The 22,754-nt window shown below is 40.1% G+C and overlaps 1 protein-coding gene across 2 annotated transcripts in view; it reads left to right on the forward strand.

The window, feature by feature from the left end:
* kmt2d (lysine (K)-specific methyltransferase 2D) overlaps window positions 1–21,005 on the forward strand; it is a 46,423-nt gene extending 25,418 nt beyond the window's left edge. For both annotated transcript variants that reach the window (XM_061903360.1, XM_061903362.1), the window contains exons 34-54: window positions 84–1,837; window positions 1,901–2,024; window positions 2,198–2,279; window positions 2,363–2,429; window positions 2,543–2,775; window positions 2,884–5,724; window positions 5,800–5,949; window positions 6,084–6,248; window positions 6,379–6,526; window positions 6,605–6,686; window positions 6,766–6,938; window positions 7,029–7,153; window positions 7,234–7,366; window positions 8,721–8,842; window positions 8,933–10,289; window positions 10,379–10,515; window positions 10,620–10,750; window positions 14,081–14,366; window positions 14,440–14,513; window positions 14,760–14,868; window positions 18,454–21,005. In XM_061903360.1, coding sequence (XP_061759344.1) covers window positions 84–1,837; window positions 1,901–2,024; window positions 2,198–2,279; window positions 2,363–2,429; window positions 2,543–2,775; window positions 2,884–5,724; window positions 5,800–5,949; window positions 6,084–6,248; window positions 6,379–6,526; window positions 6,605–6,686; window positions 6,766–6,938; window positions 7,029–7,153; window positions 7,234–7,366; window positions 8,721–8,842; window positions 8,933–10,289; window positions 10,379–10,515; window positions 10,620–10,750; window positions 14,081–14,366; window positions 14,440–14,513; window positions 14,760–14,868; window positions 18,454–18,546 — 8,386 coding nt within the window. In that variant the 3' untranslated portion in view covers window positions 18,547–21,005. The remainder of the gene's footprint in view (window positions 1–83; window positions 1,838–1,900; window positions 2,025–2,197; window positions 2,280–2,362; window positions 2,430–2,542; window positions 2,776–2,883; window positions 5,725–5,799; window positions 5,950–6,083; window positions 6,249–6,378; window positions 6,527–6,604; window positions 6,687–6,765; window positions 6,939–7,028; window positions 7,154–7,233; window positions 7,367–8,720; window positions 8,843–8,932; window positions 10,290–10,378; window positions 10,516–10,619; window positions 10,751–14,080; window positions 14,367–14,439; window positions 14,514–14,759; window positions 14,869–18,453) is intronic.
* Window positions 21,006–22,754: the final 1,749 nt, after the last annotated feature.

The raw sequence follows: 22,754 nt of genomic DNA on the forward strand, positions 1-22,754 counted from the left end.
ATTACTTTTCTAATGCTAGTAGCTCTGTTTGTTTTAAATATTTATACCTGATAACTGGACTTTGGTTTGTATCTGTTCTCCAGGCCACCAGGACATCCCAGGTCGCAGGGTATGTTTCCTCGTCCACCTTTCTCTCTTCAGTGGCAGGGTCAAGCTGCAGGACCAAGGAGATTCCCACATCCTAATATGGAGGCTATGGCCATTAGGCACAATGTAAACTCTGCTGTGAATATTCAGGGTCTGGAAGGCATTGGTAACCCTCACACCATGATGCCATCATCACATGGAGGAGAGAATATGCAACCATTAAGCCAAGCACCTCCACCACAGTTCATTGAATTAAGACACAATTCGCAGAGGCTACCACTTAGACCTCAGTTTATGTCTCGTGGACCTCAGCCCAGACAGCGTCTTTTTGTCCCACAAGAGATGTCAGCACCATACATTCAACAGCATCCAATAGTGCCAGCTGGTGCTATTCAATCACAGGGGAACATCAACTCACAGTTGGGGTTACAGCAGTGTGAACTTTCAGCTTTATTACCTCAGCAACCTACAGTCACCGGAACACAGCAGCGCCAGGCAGGAGCTTCAACTTCCAACATTCCTGCCTCCAGACACCGTCAGCTTTCGCAATCAAGCCTGGTCACAGAATCCCAAACTGCTATAGTAGAACACAATGAGGAACTACCAGAACCCGATCTAGAGACCCTTGGGGGTGCCCCTGGGGATGGAGGTGTCGAAGATGAGGAGGACTTAGGTCTTGACCTGGACCCAGACAAAGGAGATGATGAACTGGGAAACCTAGACAACCTGGAAACCAATGATCCACATTTAGATGACTTGCTTAATAGTGATGAATTTGACCTGCTTGCTTACACTGACCCTGAATTAGACCAAGGAGACCCCAAGGATGGCTTTTCAGACCAGCTGCGCTTGGTCGAAGCTGAAAGTGAAACTCCTTCATCATCCTCTGGCTCTGCACTTGTCAAAGTAGAAGATAAACCCAAGTTGGAATCTGAGCACAAGTCTGTGTCAACGCCAGCATCTCCAGGCAGATCTGCTACCCAACTACAATGCTCCTCTGATGCTGTTAGTAACACCAAGATAAAAGTGGAGTCAAGATGTCTCACTACTCAGCTCCAGTCAGGACAGATTGCTGTAAAAGATGAAATGGTAGAGGCTGTATCTATGCTCCTTAGTGGAAGCAGAGCGAGCACAGCACAACAAGAAAACCAGGCAGCTTCCCTCAGTTCTGTTCGATTAGGCGGGCTTTCATATCCAATGCAAAGCCAAGATGACCCCTTGCCTTTTTCTGCAGCTGCTCCTCATGCAGACATTGGTGATGATTCACTTGGGTTGCCTGATGTTGGAGGTCAGCATTCTACTGCTGTTGATTTAGCAAAGGTAGATAGCTCGTTGGATGGTGAGCTGCCTCTCTTAATACAAGATCTGCTGGAACACGAGAAGAAGGAGCAGCAACAGCAGCAACAGCAGCTACAGCTTAATTCACTTCACCAGGGAGGCGTTCCACCTCATTTTCCAAATCAACAGTCAAACCCACATCTTCCTGGACAGTTAATGCTTCCACACCACCGTCCACCCCCCCAAGCAATGATGGCCCAGTCAGGAATAGTGCCTCGTCCTCCACACATGCTGCAACAACAACAAAGGCTTCTGGGACCTGGAATGGTGCCACCACCTCACATGACAATAGCCCAACAGCAAGCCGTGGTTAGAATGGGGCAGCCAGGAATGCATGCAAGTCTCAGTGATCCACAGCAGCAACCTATGGTGAAACAGTCACCAGTGGCCAACAATTTCTTCCCAGATAAAGGTAATCACATTGACTTTCATTTGTAATCTGTAATCAATAAAAATGTTCTCTTTTGTTTTTTAGATTTAGACAAATTTGCTTCTGATGACATAATGGATCCTATTGCCAAGGCAAAGATGGTGGCTCTTAAAGGTATTAAGAGAGTGTTGGCCCAGGACCCAATGGGTGTTCCCTCTGGTATCAACAGGTATTTTTAGTTTAGTACTTTTAGTTACCCTTATACAGCAACAAATACTTGTTCAAAAGTAAACATGTATTCCTACCACCCAGCCAAGCATGGTGTTCTGTTGACAAATGGCATGTTGGTATTGTTGTAGCAACGTTAACATATCCAAGTTAAATGTTTTGCTTTTCTTTCAGGCAACAAGTTTCTCTGCTTGCTCAGAGGCTGTCGTCTGCTCCAGGCACAGATCCAGGCCAAATTTCATCTGGGCCGCCAAAAGTAAGAGCCTACTTCTTTGGAGAGAACACACAGATAATGTATTGTAATTTCATATGAATAATTAAATTACATGTTGTGTTAAGGAGGAACCAACCACTGATGCCACCCAGTCAAGACCTAACCCACCACAATTTGTGCAAGGAATCATCAGTATGTCAATAACAGAAGTGCAAATGTTTGTTTTTTTTAAAAGCAAAATATAAAAGTCAGTTGTCATGCAACTCCTCCCTATATGGATGAATAACTTAATTGTCCTGTTACAGATGATTCAGAACAGCACCAGTATGAGGAATGGCTTCTTCACACTCAGCAGTTACTCCAAATGCAGTTAAAATTTCTGGAAGAACAAATTGGAGTTCATCGTAAATCTCGCAAGGCACTGTGTGCCAAGCAGCGCACGGCAAAGAAAGCTGGCAGAGAGTTGGCTGAGGCAGATGCTGAGAAACTCAGGTTGGTCACGGAGGAACAGAGCAAAATTCAAAAACAGCTTGACCAGGTAGGTTTTTATTTCACATATTAATCCATTTATTATACTGCCTAAATATGTTATGATTATAAAGATTCTGCACTCTGACACATTTTCAAAAAGTGCTTTTTGTTCTAGGTGCGCAAACAGCAGAAAGAGCACACCAATCTCATTGCTGAGTATAGAAGCAAGCAGCAGCAGCAAGGTTCAGGTCTTGTTGCTCCTGGACATTCTGCGCAGGGGCCCCCACTTCACATGTTTCCCAAGTTACCTGGCCAGATGATGATTGGGCAACAGGGAACGCCAGTCATGGGTCAGCACCCTAGAATGGTTTCCCAAGGTGGAATGCCTGTCAGGATGCCCCAAGGTCAGCCTTTCATTGCAAGAGCCCAACACCAACTTCCAAGAGCCCAATGTCCCCCTGGTACATCAGCAGGATTCTTTCCACAAGGACCACCTGGAATACAGGGTGCTGACCCCAGGCTTCTCCAAGAAAGACAGCTCCAGCATAGGATGCAGATGGCAAAGCTCCATCAGCAGCAACAACAGCAAGCAATGATGGGTCAGCAACAGCTGCCAATTCAAAATCAACAGTCTACCTTAATAACTCAGCCACAGTCTGGTGTGATGGGGAACCCACTAATGTCCCAGCAGCAAGCAAATATTAAACAGGGGATGTTGGCTAATCAGATTAATCAGCAGAGCATTGTTCAAAGCGCGCAGGTAATGGGTTCAGGTCAGTCTGTAGGTCCACCATCACAGAACTTTATTGCAGGTCAGACCAATAACCAAGCTCAAGTCATAATGGCAGCTCAACCAGTGTTAAGCGGTAATCAGCCTGTTGCACAACCACAACAACACAGGCCTCAGATAATGCAGCAGGGAATTGTTGGCTCTCCAGCTCATTCTGTCAGGGGTCCCCAGGCCCCGCTGACTCAACAACAACAACAGAACCTTCTTTCCCAACACATTATAGCTTCTCAGCAGCAGCAGCATAATGTTGCAAATAATTTTCCTCAACTTCAACAGCCAATTGCACAGCAAAGGCAAACAACTCAAGTAATGATTAGATCCAACCAAGAGCAAGAAAGGCTTTCCCAATCTTCTACCCCACAGATGAGTTCATCCCCTTCCACAGGCAGCACCACACCCCAGCCACTGGGAGCTACTGATAGTCAAACTGCAATGACAAAAGAGGGTGACATTCTCAGCCCTGATACCAGAACTACACCGCAACACAGTGGGCCTCCAACCCCTAATCATATGCAGCAGGTCACATCTGCAAATGATCAACAGAATGATATGGTGCGACAGCCACTTCAGAAGCAGCATCAAGACCAGGGTTATATGCTGCAGCAACAACCACCGCTTCCTGAACAACAAACTGGTTTGGTTGGAAACCAACAAAGTGGTGTCATTCAGCAACAACTACCAACTGCTGTACAGAGGCAAGATTCAGGTATTACGGTTAAAGAAGAAGGTAAGTCTGTGGATTTCTTGGCACAGCAACAACAGCACCAATCTGTTCCGCATGTCATGCAGCAATCCCAAGACCCCAGCATGCAGCAACAGATGATTGGACAGAACCATTCTGGTCAGCTACAGTCTGTAATTAATCATCCTCAGCAGCAAGCTTTAATTGCACAGCAGCAAAAACAGCAGGCCATGATGGGAATGATTAGAGCTCAGCAGCAAGGCATGATTGCACAAAGGTCTGGGGTTCCAAATGCACCTATCCGCACCCCTATCAACATCCAGGCTATCATTGCTCAAAATCCACAACTACGCTATCTTCCACCAAATCAGCAGATACAACACATCCAAGCCATGATTGCCCAGAGGCAGCTCCACCAGGGACAAATGCTGCGAATGTCAATGGGTCAGAGTCAGTTAAGGCCTCACATGCTACCAGGACAGGTGCCACAAGCTGGAAAACAAATGCTGAGGATGGAAGTGCAACAGATGCCATATGGACCCATGGGAAAGCCTGGAACTTTGTGCCCTCCTCAACAGAGTGTTGCTCCTCATATTCAGCAAGGGATGATGGTCACAGGGCAGCAACAGCCACAAACAGGAGAGATGATGCAAGTTATGAGAGGTCAATTACCAGTGCCACGATCTCCCATGGACCAGAGCCGTTTAATAAGGCCTACATCTCCACACCAGTCACTACCCGCACACCCTGGTGATCTGAGACACCCACTGAACCCAGCAGTAGGAATGCGTCCACCCACTCCTAACCAGCACCAACAACAGGCACTAATGGCAGCTGCAACGGGACGCATACAGGGATCCCCTTCCATTGCATATTCTCCGAGAGGACCTTTTGGCATCAGCCCCGTCCACCCTGCATCTCCACTCTCATCCCATGTCTCTACGCATTCTGTAGTTGACAACAGAGCTGGAAGAGGAAGTCCATACAGTCAAATCAAGGCATCTCCTCTCAGGTCACCAGTCACCAAGACTCCACTTGACTGTCCAGGATTGAAAATAGAATCGCAGCAAACGGCAAGTGAAACATCGACTACGACTCCTACTCCAAATGGTCCAAAAACAGGATTGGATATCCGGGAACAGTTAGATGTTGCAGACAGCCGTATTCCTTACACACAGCATGGTCCTACAGAAGCGGGTCTATGCAAGCTGACACTACATAACATTAAACAGGAGCCAAGAGAAGTTCAGTGTGATGATGCAGGAGAAGCACACTCTGGTAGTATAAAGCGAGAAGCAACAGGTGACATGGTTACTTCAGGGAGCAACGCTGCATTTATTAATGACATTGCCGCAGAACCTGAAGTACAAGGCACTAGATCTGAAACTGGACAGCAATTACTACAGAAACTCTTGAGAACCAAAAACCTTCAGCTTGCAGCCCAGAGGCCATCTGAAGGCATCCACAATGAGATCAATGGCCACATTAACAGCAAACTGGCAATGCTGGAGCAAAAACTTCAAGGGACTCCACGAAATATGGAGGTTGGTTCTGTTTTAATAATATTTTGATGTATGTGAGATTTTTGTGGTAAAACATTTTTTTCATGACTCAATCAGGATTTACAATCTATAAGTAAAAGGGCTCCTGCACAAAAGCCAAAGCGTCCAATTAAAGCACCTGGAGACCGCGGGTTGAATGCCCGGAAGAAGAATAAAAAGGAAGAAGTTGGAAAAAGTGCTGAAGCTTTGATAAAGCAACTTAAACAGGTAAAAAACTGACACATCTATAACTTTCCTTTATTCTATCATGTATTCTATCCATCCATCCATTTTCTATTGCTTGTCCCTCTCTGGGTTGTGGAGGTGCTGGAGCCTATCCCTAATTGGCATGTGTCTTCCAGGGTCTGTCTCTGCTGCCCCTCATGGAACCTTCTATCACAGCTAGTCTGGATCTGTTTGCTCCTTTTGGGAGCAGCCCAGCCAATGGAAAGGCTGAGCTCAAAGGATCCTTTGGGAATGCAATTTTGGACAATATTCCAGACTACTATTCTCAGTTGCTCACCAAGGTAAAACTACGCAGTAGTCTGTGCCCTTGGTACTTTGTAAAATGTTTGTGTGTTCGTTAGTGTTTAGGTTTTTTTTGTGTGTTTTTTTTTTTAAGCAACAGTTTTATTGTGGTATTGTCTGTCTTCACAGAGCAACCTCAGCAACCCACCAACACCACCATCTTCCCTGCCGCCAACACCTCCGCCTTCTGTACAGCACAAGCTACTTAATGGAGTGACTTCTGGGGAGGAACTCTCTCAGCGTCAGAAAAATGCAGAGTCGACAAACGAGCCAATGGGTAAAAACTATTCAAATAAGTGTTACTTGTCCATATTTGTCTTTTAATCTAAAAAATAACTACAATTGTCCTTTTTAGAAGCGGTTACAGAACAGACAAAAAGTGTAGACATTCTTGCAGCGCTTCCCACTCCGCCACATAACCAGAATGAGGACATCAGGTACAGCAGGGCTTCTCCTTGATGTTGTTACACATTCTTTTGCTGTGTAACTTCAAAAATAGGAATAACATTTTGACAGGATGGAGAGCGATGATGAGGATGCTTCGGAAAGCATTATACCGGCATCATCCCCTGAAAGCAACGTTGGAGAGGAAACACCACGTTTCCCCCAACTGCGAGAGCCAAAGGAAGAAGAGACAGAGAGAGCAATTTCCCCCATCATCCCCCTCATCCCTCGCACTGCTATTCCGGGTAAAAACTGGCAATATTCTCAATGTTTTAAACTTATGAGCATATTTTGGAGCCGCAGTAAAACATCTTTCATATGTACCTTCCTGGTAGCTTTCTCTGAGAACAAACCATTCGAAGCAACTGATAGCAGAGTGGTGTCCGTATCCAATCACTGGGATAAGGCCAAGAATAATGAGGTGGCTGTCACCTTCACATTGTCTTCCATGGCAGCAAAGGTATCAAAATATCAACTTATTGCGTCTTTTTAAAACTTTATTGTTTCTACATGCGTAATTGACTAAAAACATTTTCCCAGAAACTTAACCATGTGATGATGGCAATGGCACAGCTGCTCAAGATAAGGATGCCAGGTTCATACGACGTGACCTTCCCCTCCCAAAACCCTGATATGCCTGGAGTGGATCCTGGGAAAGAGCCTATACAGCCTGGTATGTGCTGAGATAGATTTATAATTGATATTTTGCCCCCATTAGTTATTATAAAGGGGACCTATGATGATTTTGGGACCGTGTGGCTTAGATAGTAGAGTGGCCGTGCCAGCAACTTCAGGGTTCCGTGTTCTTCTCTAGCTTCCGTGATCTCAGGCACGGCCAATCTTTCCTTGGGCAAGACACTTCACCCACATTGCTCGTAGTGCCGGTCACACTGGTTTATGAATATGAATATGAATAAATGTTTGGTGATGGTCGAAAGGTGAATTTGGAGTGAATAAAAACTAATGGGTTTTTAGTTCTTTGTGAAGCACAGTGTCTGGAAAAGACACTACAGTATATACATTTAATCAATTAATATTGTAATCTACATTTAAATTACTTTATTGTGGCCTAGATAAGGATTCCAGGAACTTCATTGTCATACCAGCACACATGACACACATGAGATGGCATGAAATTTAGTACCCAAGGTCCCAAATTCAGCCCACTGATTACCACAAGAATAACAGTGTGTAAATTGTAATTTAAACATAATACGATATAGAGTAGGCTGCAAATAGCATGAGTTACTAGGACTAGATTATAAATAAAATAGAAAATATAATAAATTGTAATCCTCTAGTGGAAATACAATGACTGCACATCAAACCAAATAAAGCCTAGTTCAGCACAGTCAATAAACGTGCAATGTATGTACTCCTTGTGTTGGGATGGGAGGAGGTGATGCTTTAGAGCACCATCGGAGTTCATCAGTCTAACAGCTTCCGCAAAATGGCTGTTCCTCAGTTTGGTGGTCCTACTTTGGATGCTCTCCAGCCTTCTACCTGAGTGTGGGGGGGGGCTCAAAGGGAAGGTGGAATCATTGGTAATACAGAGAGTCCTCTTTTTGAATCTGCTGATGAAAATGGTAGAGAGGCTGTACCTCACAGGCTTCTGAGCAGCTTTCTGCAGTGCCTTTCTCTTTTCAGCTGTGCAGTTGCTTTGCCACACAGTTATGCTGGTCTTCAAGAGGCAGCAGTCTGCAACTGTGTGGGCTCAGCAGAGGTGGGGGAGGTTTTCCGGCACAATATGTCCAAGGATGACCACATCCACACATCCACCTCACTGTTCAGTCACAACAAAGGCAATCATAAAAGAATACTTTAAAACCCCACGGGCAGATTATCCAAAGCTGTGCGCAAGCTCATTCAAATACATGAACCTTATGATTTCACGCTTTGACATTACCACGAGTATCCAACATTATAACATTTATACGTCAGAATACGTCCCTATTTAAGGTTATTATATACCATTGTAATGAAGTAAAAACCATGTACTTATAGAATAATTTGACATTATTTTGCAGGTGTTCTTTGTCCAAAGGACAATGCGTCATCTAGTGAGGACGAATGGTTAAGGCAATTTGATGTGTCTCTGCCAGGCTGTACATTAAAGAAACAAGTGGACATTCTGGCCCTAATCAAACAGGTCAGTTGAATATCTCTTCAACCAGGACAACTGCACTTTTACAATTCATGTTTTTCTAATCGTTAATCTCATATTCGCATCTTTTTTCAGGAATTTGAGGATAATGAAGACAAACCAGCCCAGCACTGTTACACAACTAATGTGAATGACTTGGATGTGCGCCACCTTCCTGTTGTAGCAGTGGAGGAATCACCACCTCATTCTCCATCCCCTCCACTTCCTTGCTTTCCAGCTCCAGTTCCAACTAATGAAGCCAAAGCTCCCAAAAAGTCTGTTCCACCATCGTACTCAGATGTCGCTCTTGCCACTGTCCAGATTAAAACGGAGCCTGAGCCTAAGGATGGTCCTCCTGAAGAAAGGGCTCAATCAACTGAGTCAGCAGTTGCTGCTCCAGTGATGACCTCTGACCCATTGTTTGACCCAGTAGGTTCTGATCCCGCTGTTCTGTCAGAAGATGGCCTAAATCCAGCTTCCAAGAAGGAAGAATCAGTCAGTGAACCTGTCATCAGAGATTCTCCTAGCCCACTGGAATCCTCCCCTAAGGCCATAAAGCAGCGCAGGCCTCTCACGCCTGATGAGGAGATCCTACTGCCCAAAGTGAAAAAATGGAAGGGGATTCGCTGGAAGCGTCTGCAGATTGTCATCTCGATACGTAAAGGTGGCTCTAAAAAGGAGAGCAGCCGTGAGGTGTCTGAGCTGATGGAGCGCCTTCGCATTACACTGCGCCCAGACAAGTTGCCACGTGATAAACGTAAATGCTGCTTCTGCCATGAGGAGGGCGATGGCGCCACAGACGGGCCTGGACGCTTGCTTAACATCGACGTTGACCTGTGGGTGCACCTCAACTGTGCCTTGTGGTCCACAGAGGTGTATGAGACGCAAGGAGGCGCGCTTATGAACGTGGAGGTGGCCCTGCGGCGTGGATTGCGGACTCTGTGTGCATTTTGCCAAAAAACGGGTGCTACCAGCAGCTGCAACAGACTGCGCTGCCCAAATGTCTACCACTTTGCGTGTGCAATCCGCGCCCGCTGCATGTTTTTCAAGGATAAAACCATGTTGTGCACCCAGCACAAGCTAAAGGGGCCCAGCGAAGATGAACTCATCTCTTTTGCCGTTTTGAGGCGTGTCTACATTGAACGCGATGAAGTCAAGCAAATAGCAAGCATCTTGCAGCGAGGTGACCGAATCCACCTTTTCCGTGTTGGTGGTCTCATCTTTCACGCAGTCGGGCAGTTGTTACCTTCTCAAATGACCAACTTCCACTCACCTACGGCCATCTTTCCTGTTGGCTACGAGGCCACACGCATCTACTGGAGCACACGTGTTCCCAACAAGCGCTGTCGCTACCGTTGCCGCATCAGCGAAAATGACTGCCACCCCTTATTTGAGGTGCGTGTTCTTGAACATGGCATGGAGGATTTGCACTTTAATGACACGACTCCTCAAGGTAAGATCTTTATTTGCCTCACTTCACGTGTTCATTTTGTGTCTGCCTTTTCTTACATTGTGAGAATGGAATCTGATTTGGTCTGAAAGGAATCTGGGAGCAGGTGGTTCAAAGTGTGGCCAAACTCCGGGATGATTCGTCCATGTTGAAACTGTTTACTGAACATGTCAGAGGAGAGGAGATGTATGGTCTCACGGTTCATGCTGTCATGCGCATCACTGAATCCGTAAGAGATAGCTTCAGTTTTCTAAGAGCTTTATACTTGGGTTTTCTTTAATTTGTCAGCACATACTTCTTATACTGGCTATAATTATTGTATTTGTATTTCAGCTACCAGGAGTGGAAAACTGCCAACACTACCAGTTCCGGTATGGTCGTCACCCACTGATGGAGCTTCCTCTCATGATCAATCCCACTGGCAGTGCTCGCTCAGAGCCCAAAGTCCCAACACAATGCAAGAGGTAAGGCACAGTCCATTATATTAGACATCTTCAGAACAGATATTTTTAAAATATACAATTGATCAGGAAATAAATTCTATTTTCGTAATGATTAGGCCTCGGTCGGTAGTTAATGAAGTAATCGAACAATAGATAAAAAAGAACTCATTATATTTTTGGCATTGTGTTTTCTTAATCTGCTTTCAATTACTGTGCAAGAGAGATCAGTCTGTGCATTGTTCTTAGCACCTATGTTAAGTTAAAAGTTAGAGTACCAATGATTGTCACACACACACTAGGTGTGGTGAAATGTGTCCTCTGCATTTGAGCCATCTCCTTGGTTATCCCCTGGGAGCAGTGGGCAGCTGCAGTGGCCGTGTCCGGCAATTATTTTTGGGGATTTAACCCCCAATTTCAACACTTGATGCTGAGTGCCAAGCAGAGAGGGAGGTAATGGGTCCCATTTCTATAGTCTTTGGTATGACTCGGCCGGGGTTTTAAATTCACACAGTAAACCCTCTTGTTAGTCATTTGTAATCTTTTGTCTTGGTGGTCAGAGTCAGGACTGCTAGCTCACTTACACACACACACACACACACACACACACACACACACACACACAGGATGCACTGAGAGAGCCTCACAAGACGCACCGCATAAACGTAACCCCTCCAAAGGAGTGTTATGGTGATTAAATGGCGCCAGTTACCGAAGAAGATTAATATGAGATTTTAGCAGTAAAATCATACTATTACGTACAGTAAGCACATGCTAATTTTTTTCTGGTAGTAGTGTACTCAGCAGTAAAACTATAAAAAACATAATTTTCTTATTTGTTCCAATGATTTCTAATCTTTTCTCCAAGATTATACAGCAACGGACATTAAAAGCGAATGCCTGTTTAGTGTTTACACTCTTCTTATTGTGGGATGAGGAAAGCATTGGAGATTTGCGAATGTCTTCTTGTCATGCCTAAATAAAATCTAATCCTTGAGTATTAGCAATGGGTTTTCATAAAGTCCCAAAAAACTGGTAAAAATGTAAAAATTTGTCTTTTTTTACATAAAAATAAAAGTAATGAATGAATCAATATAAAGTTGTGGTCAAAAGTTTACATACACTTGTAAAGAACATAATGTCATGGCTGTCTTGAGTTTCCAATAATTTATACAACTCTTATTTGTTTGTGATAGTGATTGGAGCACATCCATGTCACAAAAAAGATTCATTAAGTTTTTTTTTCTAATTAATTTATCATGGGTGTACTGAAAATGTGACATAATCATACCAAAAGTATACATACAGCAATGTTAATATTTGGCTACATGTCCCTTGGCAAGTTTCACTGCAATAAGGCGCTTTTGGTAGCTATACACAAGCTTCTGTTTTAATTTTGGACCACTCCTCTCTAACAAAATTGGTGCAGTTCAGCTAAATGTGTTGGTTTTCTGACATGGACTTGTTTCTTCAGCATTGTCCACATTATCCATCCATCCATTTTGTACCGCTTATTCCCTTTGGGGTTGCGGGGGCCGCTGGTGGCTTTCTCAGCTACAATCGGGCGGAAGGCGGGGTTCACCCTGGACAAGTCGCCACCTCATCGCAGGGCCAACACAGATAGACAGACAATATTCACACACTAGGGCCAATTTAGTGTTGCCAATCAACCTATCCCCAGGTGCATGTCTTTGGAAGTGGGAGGAAGCCGGAGTACCCAGAGGGAACCCACGCATTCACGGGGAGAACATGCAAACTCCACACAGAAAGATCCGGAGCCCGGGATTGAACCCTGACTACTCAGGAACTTCGTATTGTGAGGCAGACGCACTAACCCCGCTTCCACCGTGAAGCCCCATTGTCCACATAATTTTTTTAAATTAGTTTACATTAGACAAGCTCCTGGTCTATTTAGTTAGTTTAACCATTTTGTTTTCCAATGTGAAAGAGCAGTGAATGAATTTGTATACTTAAAATTCATTCTGAACCTCCTGATTTTACTTGGTCGTCGTATTTTTTGTCCATAAATTATTTTCAAGATGGTCTTAAAAATGTCTTAATGTCTTAAATTTGAGATGTTGAAACCTGCAGAGACCCTGGAAGTTATATTTGAGAACAACAGTTTCAAATGAGATTCAAACTACTATGATGCCTAAGTCTGATGCATTTAGACTGGCAAAAAATATCCAAACTGTGTCACCTTTGAGGGCAAAAATAAACAGATTTGGTGTTTAGCTGTTCAATATTGGAATTTTCAATATTTATTTTAGGGCAATTTTGCTAACAGAGATTTATAATCACTTGTATTTGTAAATTTGTTAACTTATTTAGGATGATTAAACTTTATTGACTTCCCATTTACAATGGTTATAAATACTAATTATGAGTATATTGCGTTTTAAAAGGGTTACTTGCATTATTATTATGTACAGTAATACCTCAACTTACGAGCTTAAATGGTTCTGTAACGGAGCTCTTAACTCAAAACACTCGCAAACTGTCTCATGTTAAAATTAATTGAAATCAATTTAATTGGTGCTTGCCACTCCCCCAAAGAACATCCCAATTTAAATGTGTGCAATGCATGTCACATATCTGTATAGAGAAAAACTCACTTTTAGACAAGAAATATTGTATGATAAACAATACAACAGAATATACTACATACAACTACAATAGTGTTCTGAAGTAATTTAAAAATAGTTCACATAATTTACCTTGGAGAGTGGTCTTTTATGGTATCTCCTTCCAGCTTCTCATAATTTTCATGAATAAATGTCTGCTTTTTAGATATTATTTCAACAAATGGCTGACGTTAGACTCAATCTACTTTAGTTTGGTGCTGACCAGCAGTGATACGCCTCCTCTGCAAGTTAGCTAGCTAGACACGCTTTAATGTTTTAATAATTTCTATATTTATTTAATGAAAATCATCTGCTTCTGCTTCTCAGCACTGTCCTCACACTCACTTTTTTTCCTTCTGTGGTTGAAACACAAAGTTATCTTTAGCTATATGTTAATGTTAGTGAGATTGTACTACACCAACAAATGGCAGGGATGCTTGTAACTAAAATGTTTTCTTGCAAGTTAAAAGCATAACAATTAGTCAAGAAACCACTTTTATCTCAAAACCCTTGAGTCCACAGTTGGTGGACTCTTAAATTGACGTTCTACTGTACTATGATTACATTACTTTATAATATTGATTGCCAAAATAATGCCTAAGATATCATTTATTTGCAATAATTTGTGTGACAATATATCGTCCAGCAAAATGTGCTTTGGGCCCAGGCCTGCTAAAGATTAAGTTTAGGATTTAGTGTGTCGTTAACCATCTGGCTCATCCATCCACAGGCCTCACACCTTGAACAGTACCAGCGTGTCCAAGGCATACCAGAGCACCTTCACAGGCGAGATGAACACACCGTACAGCAAGCAGTTCGTCCACTCTAAGTCGTCTCAATATCGGCGCCTGAAGACTGAGTGGAAGAACAACGTGTACTTGGCTCGTTCTCGCATTCAGGGCTTAGGTCTGTACGCCGCTAAAGATCTGGAGAAGCACACCATGGTCATTGAGTACATTGGCACTGTCATTCGCAATGAGGTGGCAAACCGGCGTGAAAAGATCTATGAATTGCAGGTATGATGACCAATCGTTGTTACTTGGCAGTAGTACTTGAAGTGTTTTTATTTATTCTGTTATTTTCTGCTAGAACCGTGGCATCTACATGTTCCGCATCAACAATGAGCAGGTGATTGACGCCACTCTGACTGGTGGTCCAGCTCGGTAAGTCATCCTTAAGTACTGATTTTGTATATAAAAGCTTGTTTTATTGTTCTTGCCTTGTTTCCTTCGTGTGTATATTTATCTGACTTCCTGTTGGCCAAATGTCCCTATCGTTTTTCTGCTGTGTTGCTTTGCAAGCTACTTCGTTTGTGACGCTTTATAATAAAATGCCTAAACTTTCTGTCAGTTGTAAAGTTAAGCACATTGTAGGACAAATAGGAATGTACATCTCTTCTTCTTTACCAGCTACGTGAACCACTCCTGTGCCCCCAACTGTGTTGCTGAGGTTGTCACGTTTGACAAAGAGGACAAGATCATTATCATCTCCAGTCGCAGGATACCCAAAGGAGAGGAGGTGAGATACAGTACATGTGCCTTAACGCCACCTTGTCCAGTAGGGATAGGCGATTATATGATTGTTATCAATGATGGTGATTAATTTGATTTTGATCACAGTAAACAGCGTGTATTACCTGATTAAACATGGCGGAAATCTCTGTTAAAAGTTACCGCAGTAGTAAACTGTAGGGAAGCAACGATGCTCTGTATCAGGCTTGTCATGACGTAATTAAAGTCCAATCAATGTTGTGCATCATTTTCCTAATACATTGGGAAGTGCAGCCAATAAGAATAAAATAAGGAAATATGGCCAACTCTAGCATAGAAGTTGAAACACAACATTGAGATGAAGCAAAGACTTACTAACATACTTTAGTTTCACTGATTGCTGCAGCTCTCCAGTAATCCTGCCCTCAATGCGGACTTGCAGGCAGGCACAGAATGTCTTTGTGACTGAACTTTACTGTTTTGTTCCTGACTTATTGAACACACCTACTAATTTAATCAGAAAAAATATATATTTTTATATCTAAATATTTTTCGGTCCAAATTTTTACACTATAATATGTATTAAAAAACTGCAGACATTTTTTGTTCAAATAAATTTTGAGTTTGTGAATAAAAAACATTTTGTTTCTGAAATAATCGTTGAACTTGGTTTATGTGTTGGTACACATCAAAGTCCAGTTCTAATTTGAGGTAACGTAGAATAATGTACTTTCAATAAATATAAGCTACAATATTTGGGTTAAAAAAACAATCCACAATCTGGGTCACTGGTTATGGTTTGCCAAATTTTAAATAAAAGTCTTTTAGTAATTAGTACTTCACTGATACTTTGTTTACTGTAGAATGAAGTTTGTGATGACAGGAAAAAATAAATTTTTAAGAGGAAAATAAGTTGTTCTCTTTTTTCCCACAAAATATACCAAAAAAGAAGCAAAACTGTGGCCCTAAAACAGGATATCCAGGGGCCCTAAAAAAAAAGTCTTAAATCCTACAATTTAAATTTAAGACTTTAAAACGTCTAAAATTCTCTGACAATCACATTAAACGTCTTAAAATCTTATAACATTTATTTTATTTAAAACCTGCATAAACTTCAGTCTTGCTTTTAAATTTTTCAGGCTGCTATAACGTAACTACAAAACGGAACTAAAGTAGGCTACCTGTGCTGCCTGTCAGACTTTAACGAGCACCACTCAGCGTGTGCATTGCGCGCGCAGCCGTGTTTTACAGCTTACTATAACAGCAGAGAAAACTTAAAGAAAGCCCACATCAAAGCCAAATTACTTGCACAAGATGGGTAAGTGCGAGATCAACGATTCGTGGCTCCAGAATGATCAATATAATGCATGCTTGAAGCAGGTGGATAGAAACCTATTTAGTGTTCAGGACCCAGATGTGGAGTCATCGAGAAGCGAAGTGTTTGCAACAAACACTTGCACAACTATACAAGGATCAACTTAACTCCCAAAAGAAGTGTTATGTGGGTAAATTGCTGCCAATTGCCAAAGAAAATCAATATGATATGTTTGCTAGTGAAATCATACTATTACATACAGTAACAAACGCAAATTTATTTGTGGTAGTTGTGTACTCAGCAGTAAAACTATAAAAAACATAATTCTCCTTTATTTTTTTCTCTTACTTATTCCAATCATTTCAGGTCAGCTTCTCGTGCCAAATCTTTTGTCCAAGTTTATGCAGCAACTGACATTAACATTTTTAAAATGTTGTCTGTTTAGTGTTTACACTCAGTTTATGGTTGGGTAATGAAAGCAAGGAATATTTGGTAATGTCATCTTGTCATGCTTAAATAAGAACTAGTCATTGTTTATTCGCAATGTGTTTTCAAAAATCAGATAGAAATGTGTTCAAACATATCGGGTACAAAATGAGCACGGTGAATTTACAAAAGTGATCCATAATATTGACATCCAAATTCTGTTTAATGCTTGCAAGCCATAATCGCCATCATTCTTTTTAGACAATCTCTCTGTTTTTTACAACTTTGCAGATGCAGTAATAGTATTGGAGATGTTTTTATCTTTTTTCTCAACTCTGACAGATGCAAAAACATTGCAAAATTTAGCTATTTAGCTTTAGCAGAGATGCTAACAGTCCCTTTCACAGACAATATATTTTGTAGTTTCTTCTACCTTTGCTGACGTTCTGGTTGTTACACGAAAACACTGGACATGCACTGCACCTTTTGCAAGAAAACACTTATGGAAAATCTGGAAAAATGGCTGTTATAATGTTTTCTAGTATTGTTTCAATTAGTTTAAAATGAAGAGGCTTCTGGAGTATTTTAGTTTAACCATTTTGTTTTCCAATGTGAAAGAGCAGTGAATTCATATACTTACAATTCATCCTGGCCCTCTGATTTTACTTTTTCCTTGTACTTTTGTGTCCGTATGGATGTAAAATAGTCTTAATTTATTATCATGGTGTTAAATTTGAATTGTTGTAACCTGCAGATCAGGGACTGTAGCCCAAGTTACCTGTACCCTTTGCAGCTCTAGTAATCATGGATGTGAACAGAATGAAAGTTGTCAGCTGTTAGCATAATTACATCCATCAAACATGGCAAAAATGTCTGTTACAAGATTTCGCAGTTGTAAACAGTAGGAATACAACGATACACGGTATAATTCTGATCAGGACATTTTGTCTTTTAAATATAAAATTACAAATGTTGATATTAATTGAAATTTAATGATATAAAAAAATTAATCATAGTAAATGTTTTTTGCCATATTGCCAAGCCCTGTTATTAGGTCATGGAAACACAAACATGTCTGTTTTTATAAACAAACATTTATCTACATTAGTGTGGGCCTGTTAATAAAGATGAGAATTGATAAGACTTTTACAATTATGCCTAATGATTTGGTTCTTTATCAATTCTCACTTTGAAAAAGGATAGCAAACGAATTGTTTATTTTAGAAAAAAACATCCATCCATCCATCCATTTTTTACCGCTTGTCACTTTTGGGATCACAAGGGGTGCTGGAGCCTATCTAAGCTGCATTCGGGCGGAAGGCGGTGGACAAGCCGCCACCTCATTACAGGGCCAACACAGACAGACAGACAACATTCACACTCACATTCAAACACTAGGACCAATTTAGTGTTTCCAATCAACCTATCCCCAGGTGCATGGTTTTGTGTAACAAAAAATATGAGTGTACAACAGTGAGGTCTTAAGGAGGCCACTGCCTCAATAGGGTCGCAGAAACAAAACAAGACAATAATACAATACAGGCATGTAAAAAACCCACGTTTTTAAACATTAATTGTCACGTCGAAACATCATTTCCGCATTTTTTTTAATTCAATCTCAAAAATATGAACTAAACAAAATGTGTTGAACGCTCGCCTCAGATACTGTATATAATGATGTAGTTGTAAAAACAAGACCGATTCCAATAAAAAGAGGTTGATTAAGATATACGTCAAAATGCCAAATATCGGCAGCGATAATCTGTGGATCTGTACTCCAGATAAGCGCCGCTCCCATCAAGACAAGATGACTAACAACTGTAACATATTGTATTATTGTGACCCAGATTTTCAACTCCCTGTTCTCCCCAGCTGACGTACGACTACCAGTTTGACTTTGAGGACGACCAACACAAGATCCCCTGCCACTGCGGAGCATGGAATTGCCGAAAGTGGATGAACTAGCAAGACTGAGGAAAGAAAAAGCATTTTTTTGTCTTTTCTTGTCTTCTTCGCCAGTAAATAAGCTGCTCTCACACATGCGGAGGAAGGCTGGCTCCATAGTTTGATGACTCCAAGCGACAGTCCACACGTGTAGCCAAAGTTTGACACCACGACGACAGGCGCCACCTCCAGCTGTGGAACTCCTCCTTTTAATTAATCTCCTCCACAATGACTCTGAGCTGCAAAAAGAAGCCATTTTTTCAATCCTAACAAGTCGGACCTACTTTCTTCTTCCTGTCTCACCTCTGGCCACACCCCCCTGACAAAAGGCACTTTCCCCCCCATAAATCATCAATGAAGACGAGAGACTTGGCTGGCTAGACAATCTGAACATGAGGAAGAACTACATGCCATCGGTGTGGAGACAAGAAGAGGACTTGACAGTCGTAAGGTTGGTTGGACCCGGTCTACCTCATTGATTTAGTGGGAAGTGACTGCTTTGTATAAAAAAAAAAAAAAAACAACGAAAAAATGCTACTGTGGAATTTAAGGGGCGGGGTCGGGCCTTCTCGGACAAGCAGGGAATCTTTAAGCAGCAGGTTTGCTCTAATCTACTCTATGCTGATGATCATTTACAATAAGGAGCCAAGCTGATTATTATTATTGATATTATTATTATCATCAATCATGTCTTATTTATACAGAGCAAATATATGATGAGCGTTTGATAAGATGTTGCATTAACTTAAAAAAAACACAAAAAAACGGCAATCAGAAGCTCAGCATCTCATCCTGTGATCCATCAAAACATCCTGGAGCTTTTTTTTTGTCTTTGTCCTGCTCCTCCTCCCTTCTGATTTAGTTGTCCAATCAAAAGCATGACTACTAAAATGTCCTTTTATGTTTTTATTAACAGCCTCTTCCTCTGCCTCATATAGTGGGCTTTTGTAAAAAAAAAAAAAAAAATCAATTATTTACTGTAGTAAGTCTTCCTTTTGCTTGAGTACAGCCTGCAGCCTTTCTACTTCTCTTGTAGTTTGTGTGTGTGTGTGTGTGTGTGTGTGTGTGTGTGTGTGTGTGTGTGTGTGTGTGTGTGTGTGTGTTTTTCTAGTGCTGGTACTGTCCTTCAGGCTGAATTGATGGCAGGGAATGACTTATTGGATAAAAGGGCATTTGTTTTCACTTCTACCTGAGAGTTTAAAAGTCTTTAAATGGAGCTTTACTAAAAAAACATAACAAAAAAAAAAAAAAAAAAAAACCCTCCAACTTCCCATATGACTTTATCCTTACCAGCCCCCAGAAAAGAAGAAAAACCTAAGACCTCACAGGACAAAAAAAAAATGCAATGTTGTACAAAATGTATATAACGGTATATGCATTAAGGGGACAGCAACTACCCAGCCGCCCCACCCCTTGTAATCAAAATGTAGAAAAATAAAATGGACAGAGAAAAAAAATCAACCACTGGATATCATTTTAACAAAGCTGTAAATAAATATGAATATATGTAAAATGACAAACTAATATCTTTATGTATATGAACCAGTGTTTTTTTTTTTTTTTTTTGCATTAATCTTTTTTCTATTAGTGTTTTTGCTATAAACTCTCAGACAAGTTTGTTAAAAATAATAAAAAGGGATGTGACAAGAGAAGCCAAGGTGATTTAAAAAAAACAAGATTGTGTGATGGATGCTTCATTTCTTAGACATGCAAATATTGCATTTATTTATGTAATATGGTTCCTTTTTTCTGTCTTTTTTTATTTATGCTACTGCTTGTTGCTTACCAAATATTTTTCTTCCAATTGGATGAATATAACCTTGAATGGAGCAATTTCTACAATCTTCTTGATAGTGTTAACGCCTATTTTTTTTTGTATTTTCCCTCTAGAAGTGAATGTGTTGATGAACCTTGTGAAATGGTTACTTGGCCCCGTGTACGTCATAATCCAAAACTTCACCTAATAATGAATTGCACTCTCGTTAGTATAATGAATTATATACATACCTATATGTGTATCCTGGACAGTTATTCTACATATTTCTAAGTTTTTGGTATGTTTCTATTCTATTTCAAGGAAAGACCATCATGAGAAACGTGTCACTGGATTTTAGCCTAAGAAATTTCTAACTTTTCTGAAATCTTAATTTAAGTTCATATCTTCTAATTTAATAAGAGAAAGTTTGTTCAAATTGAAGTTTTTTTTTTAACCTCATCTACTTTTGCAAAAAAATAAATAAATAAACCCTGTACAGCAGATATACTTTTAGGGACTATGAATAAATATATTGATTTTTATGGTATGTGGCATGTTTTGTATGGATATTGTTTGAAATTGTACATATTTTTTCAGGAAGCCAGAGGTTGTATTTCTTTAAACTACAGCTTCGTCCCCACTCCCTCCTCCTGACCTCTTGTCATTTTATTTGTCTGCTTTTGTTTCTTGTAAACAAAAATAAAATGCATTTGAAATATGTTAACTTGTATTACTGTTATTACTATAATTGGAGCAATTTGTAGGGCAGAAAACCTTACTGTATTTTCATATTCGGTAACTAGAGTTTAGGCTGGATAACTTACGACTTTTGTCCACTTGAGGGCAGCAAATCTTGATTTGGTCACTTGTTAGCCAACATTTATATTCTTGAAACATTTCCCTGAGTGGACAAAATCTATAAAACAATTAATAGAACATTTTTAACTTATTTTAATTTGTCATATTACTTACTTAAATAGCTCAAATTAGTATTAATTACTATGATATATATATATATATATATATAGATATATATCTATATATATATATAGATATATATATATATAGATATGTGTGTATGTATAATATAATATATATGTGTGTGTATGTATACATACATGTATGTATATATACATACAAACAAATATGTATATATGTACATGTATATTTACATATATGTATATATACATGTATGTATATACATACATATGTGTATAAATACATATATATACGTATATGTATATATATATATATATATATATATATATATATATATATATATATATATATATATACGTATATATATATATATATACATATGTGTGTGTGTATATATATATATATATATATACATATGTGTGTGTGTATATATACATGTGTATATATGTAATCCTTCCATCCATTTTTCATCCATCCATTTCCTACCGCTTATTCCCCTTTTGGGGGGGGGGGGGGGGGGCTGGCGCTGGTGCCTATCTCAGCTACAATTGGGCGGAAGGCGAGCTACACCCTGGAAGAGTCAGCATCTCATCACAGGGCCAACACAGATAGACAACATTCACATTCACACACTAGGGCCAATTTAGTGTTGCCAATCAACCTATCCCCAGGTGCATAACTTTGGAGGTGGGAGGAAGCTGGAGTACTCGGAGGGAACCCACGCAGTAACAGGGAGAACATGAAAATTCCACACAGAAAGATCCCGAGCCCATTGATTCAACCCAGGACTACTCAGGACCTTCGTATTGTGAGGCAGCTGCACTAACCCCTCTCCCACCGTGCTGCCCTATATACATACATACATATATGTATATATACATACATTTATATATACGTGCATGTTTTTTATATATATATATACATGTATATATACATACATATATGTGTATATATATATACACATGTATTTATAAATTATATATACATACTATATATGTGTAAATATACATGTATTTAAAAATACATATATGTGTATACATACTTATGTGTATATACATATATATTTATACATTTATAGATATATATAAATATATGTATATATACATACATTTATGTATACATACATATATGTATGTTTATATGCATGTATATATACATATATGTATATATATATAAATGTAGATACATGTATATGTATATACATATACATATATGTATATATATACATACATGTATGTGTATACATACATACATATGTGTATATATACATATATTTATATATATATATATATATTCATATACATATATGTATATATGTATGTATGTACAAGCCCCGTTTCCATATGAGTTGGGAAATTGTGTTAAATGTAAATATAAACGGAATACAATGGTTTGCAAATCCTTTTCAACCCATATTCAGTTGAATATGCTACAAAGACAACATATTTGATGTTTGCAAATAAACATTAACTTTAGAATTTGATGCCAGCAACACGTGACAAGTAAGTTGGGAAGGTGGCAATAAATACTGATA

This window comes from Nerophis ophidion, linkage group LG06 (assembly GCF_033978795.1).
Source record: "Nerophis ophidion isolate RoL-2023_Sa linkage group LG06, RoL_Noph_v1.0, whole genome shotgun sequence".
Classification (NCBI taxonomy): domain Eukaryota; kingdom Metazoa; phylum Chordata; class Actinopteri; order Syngnathiformes; family Syngnathidae; genus Nerophis; species Nerophis ophidion.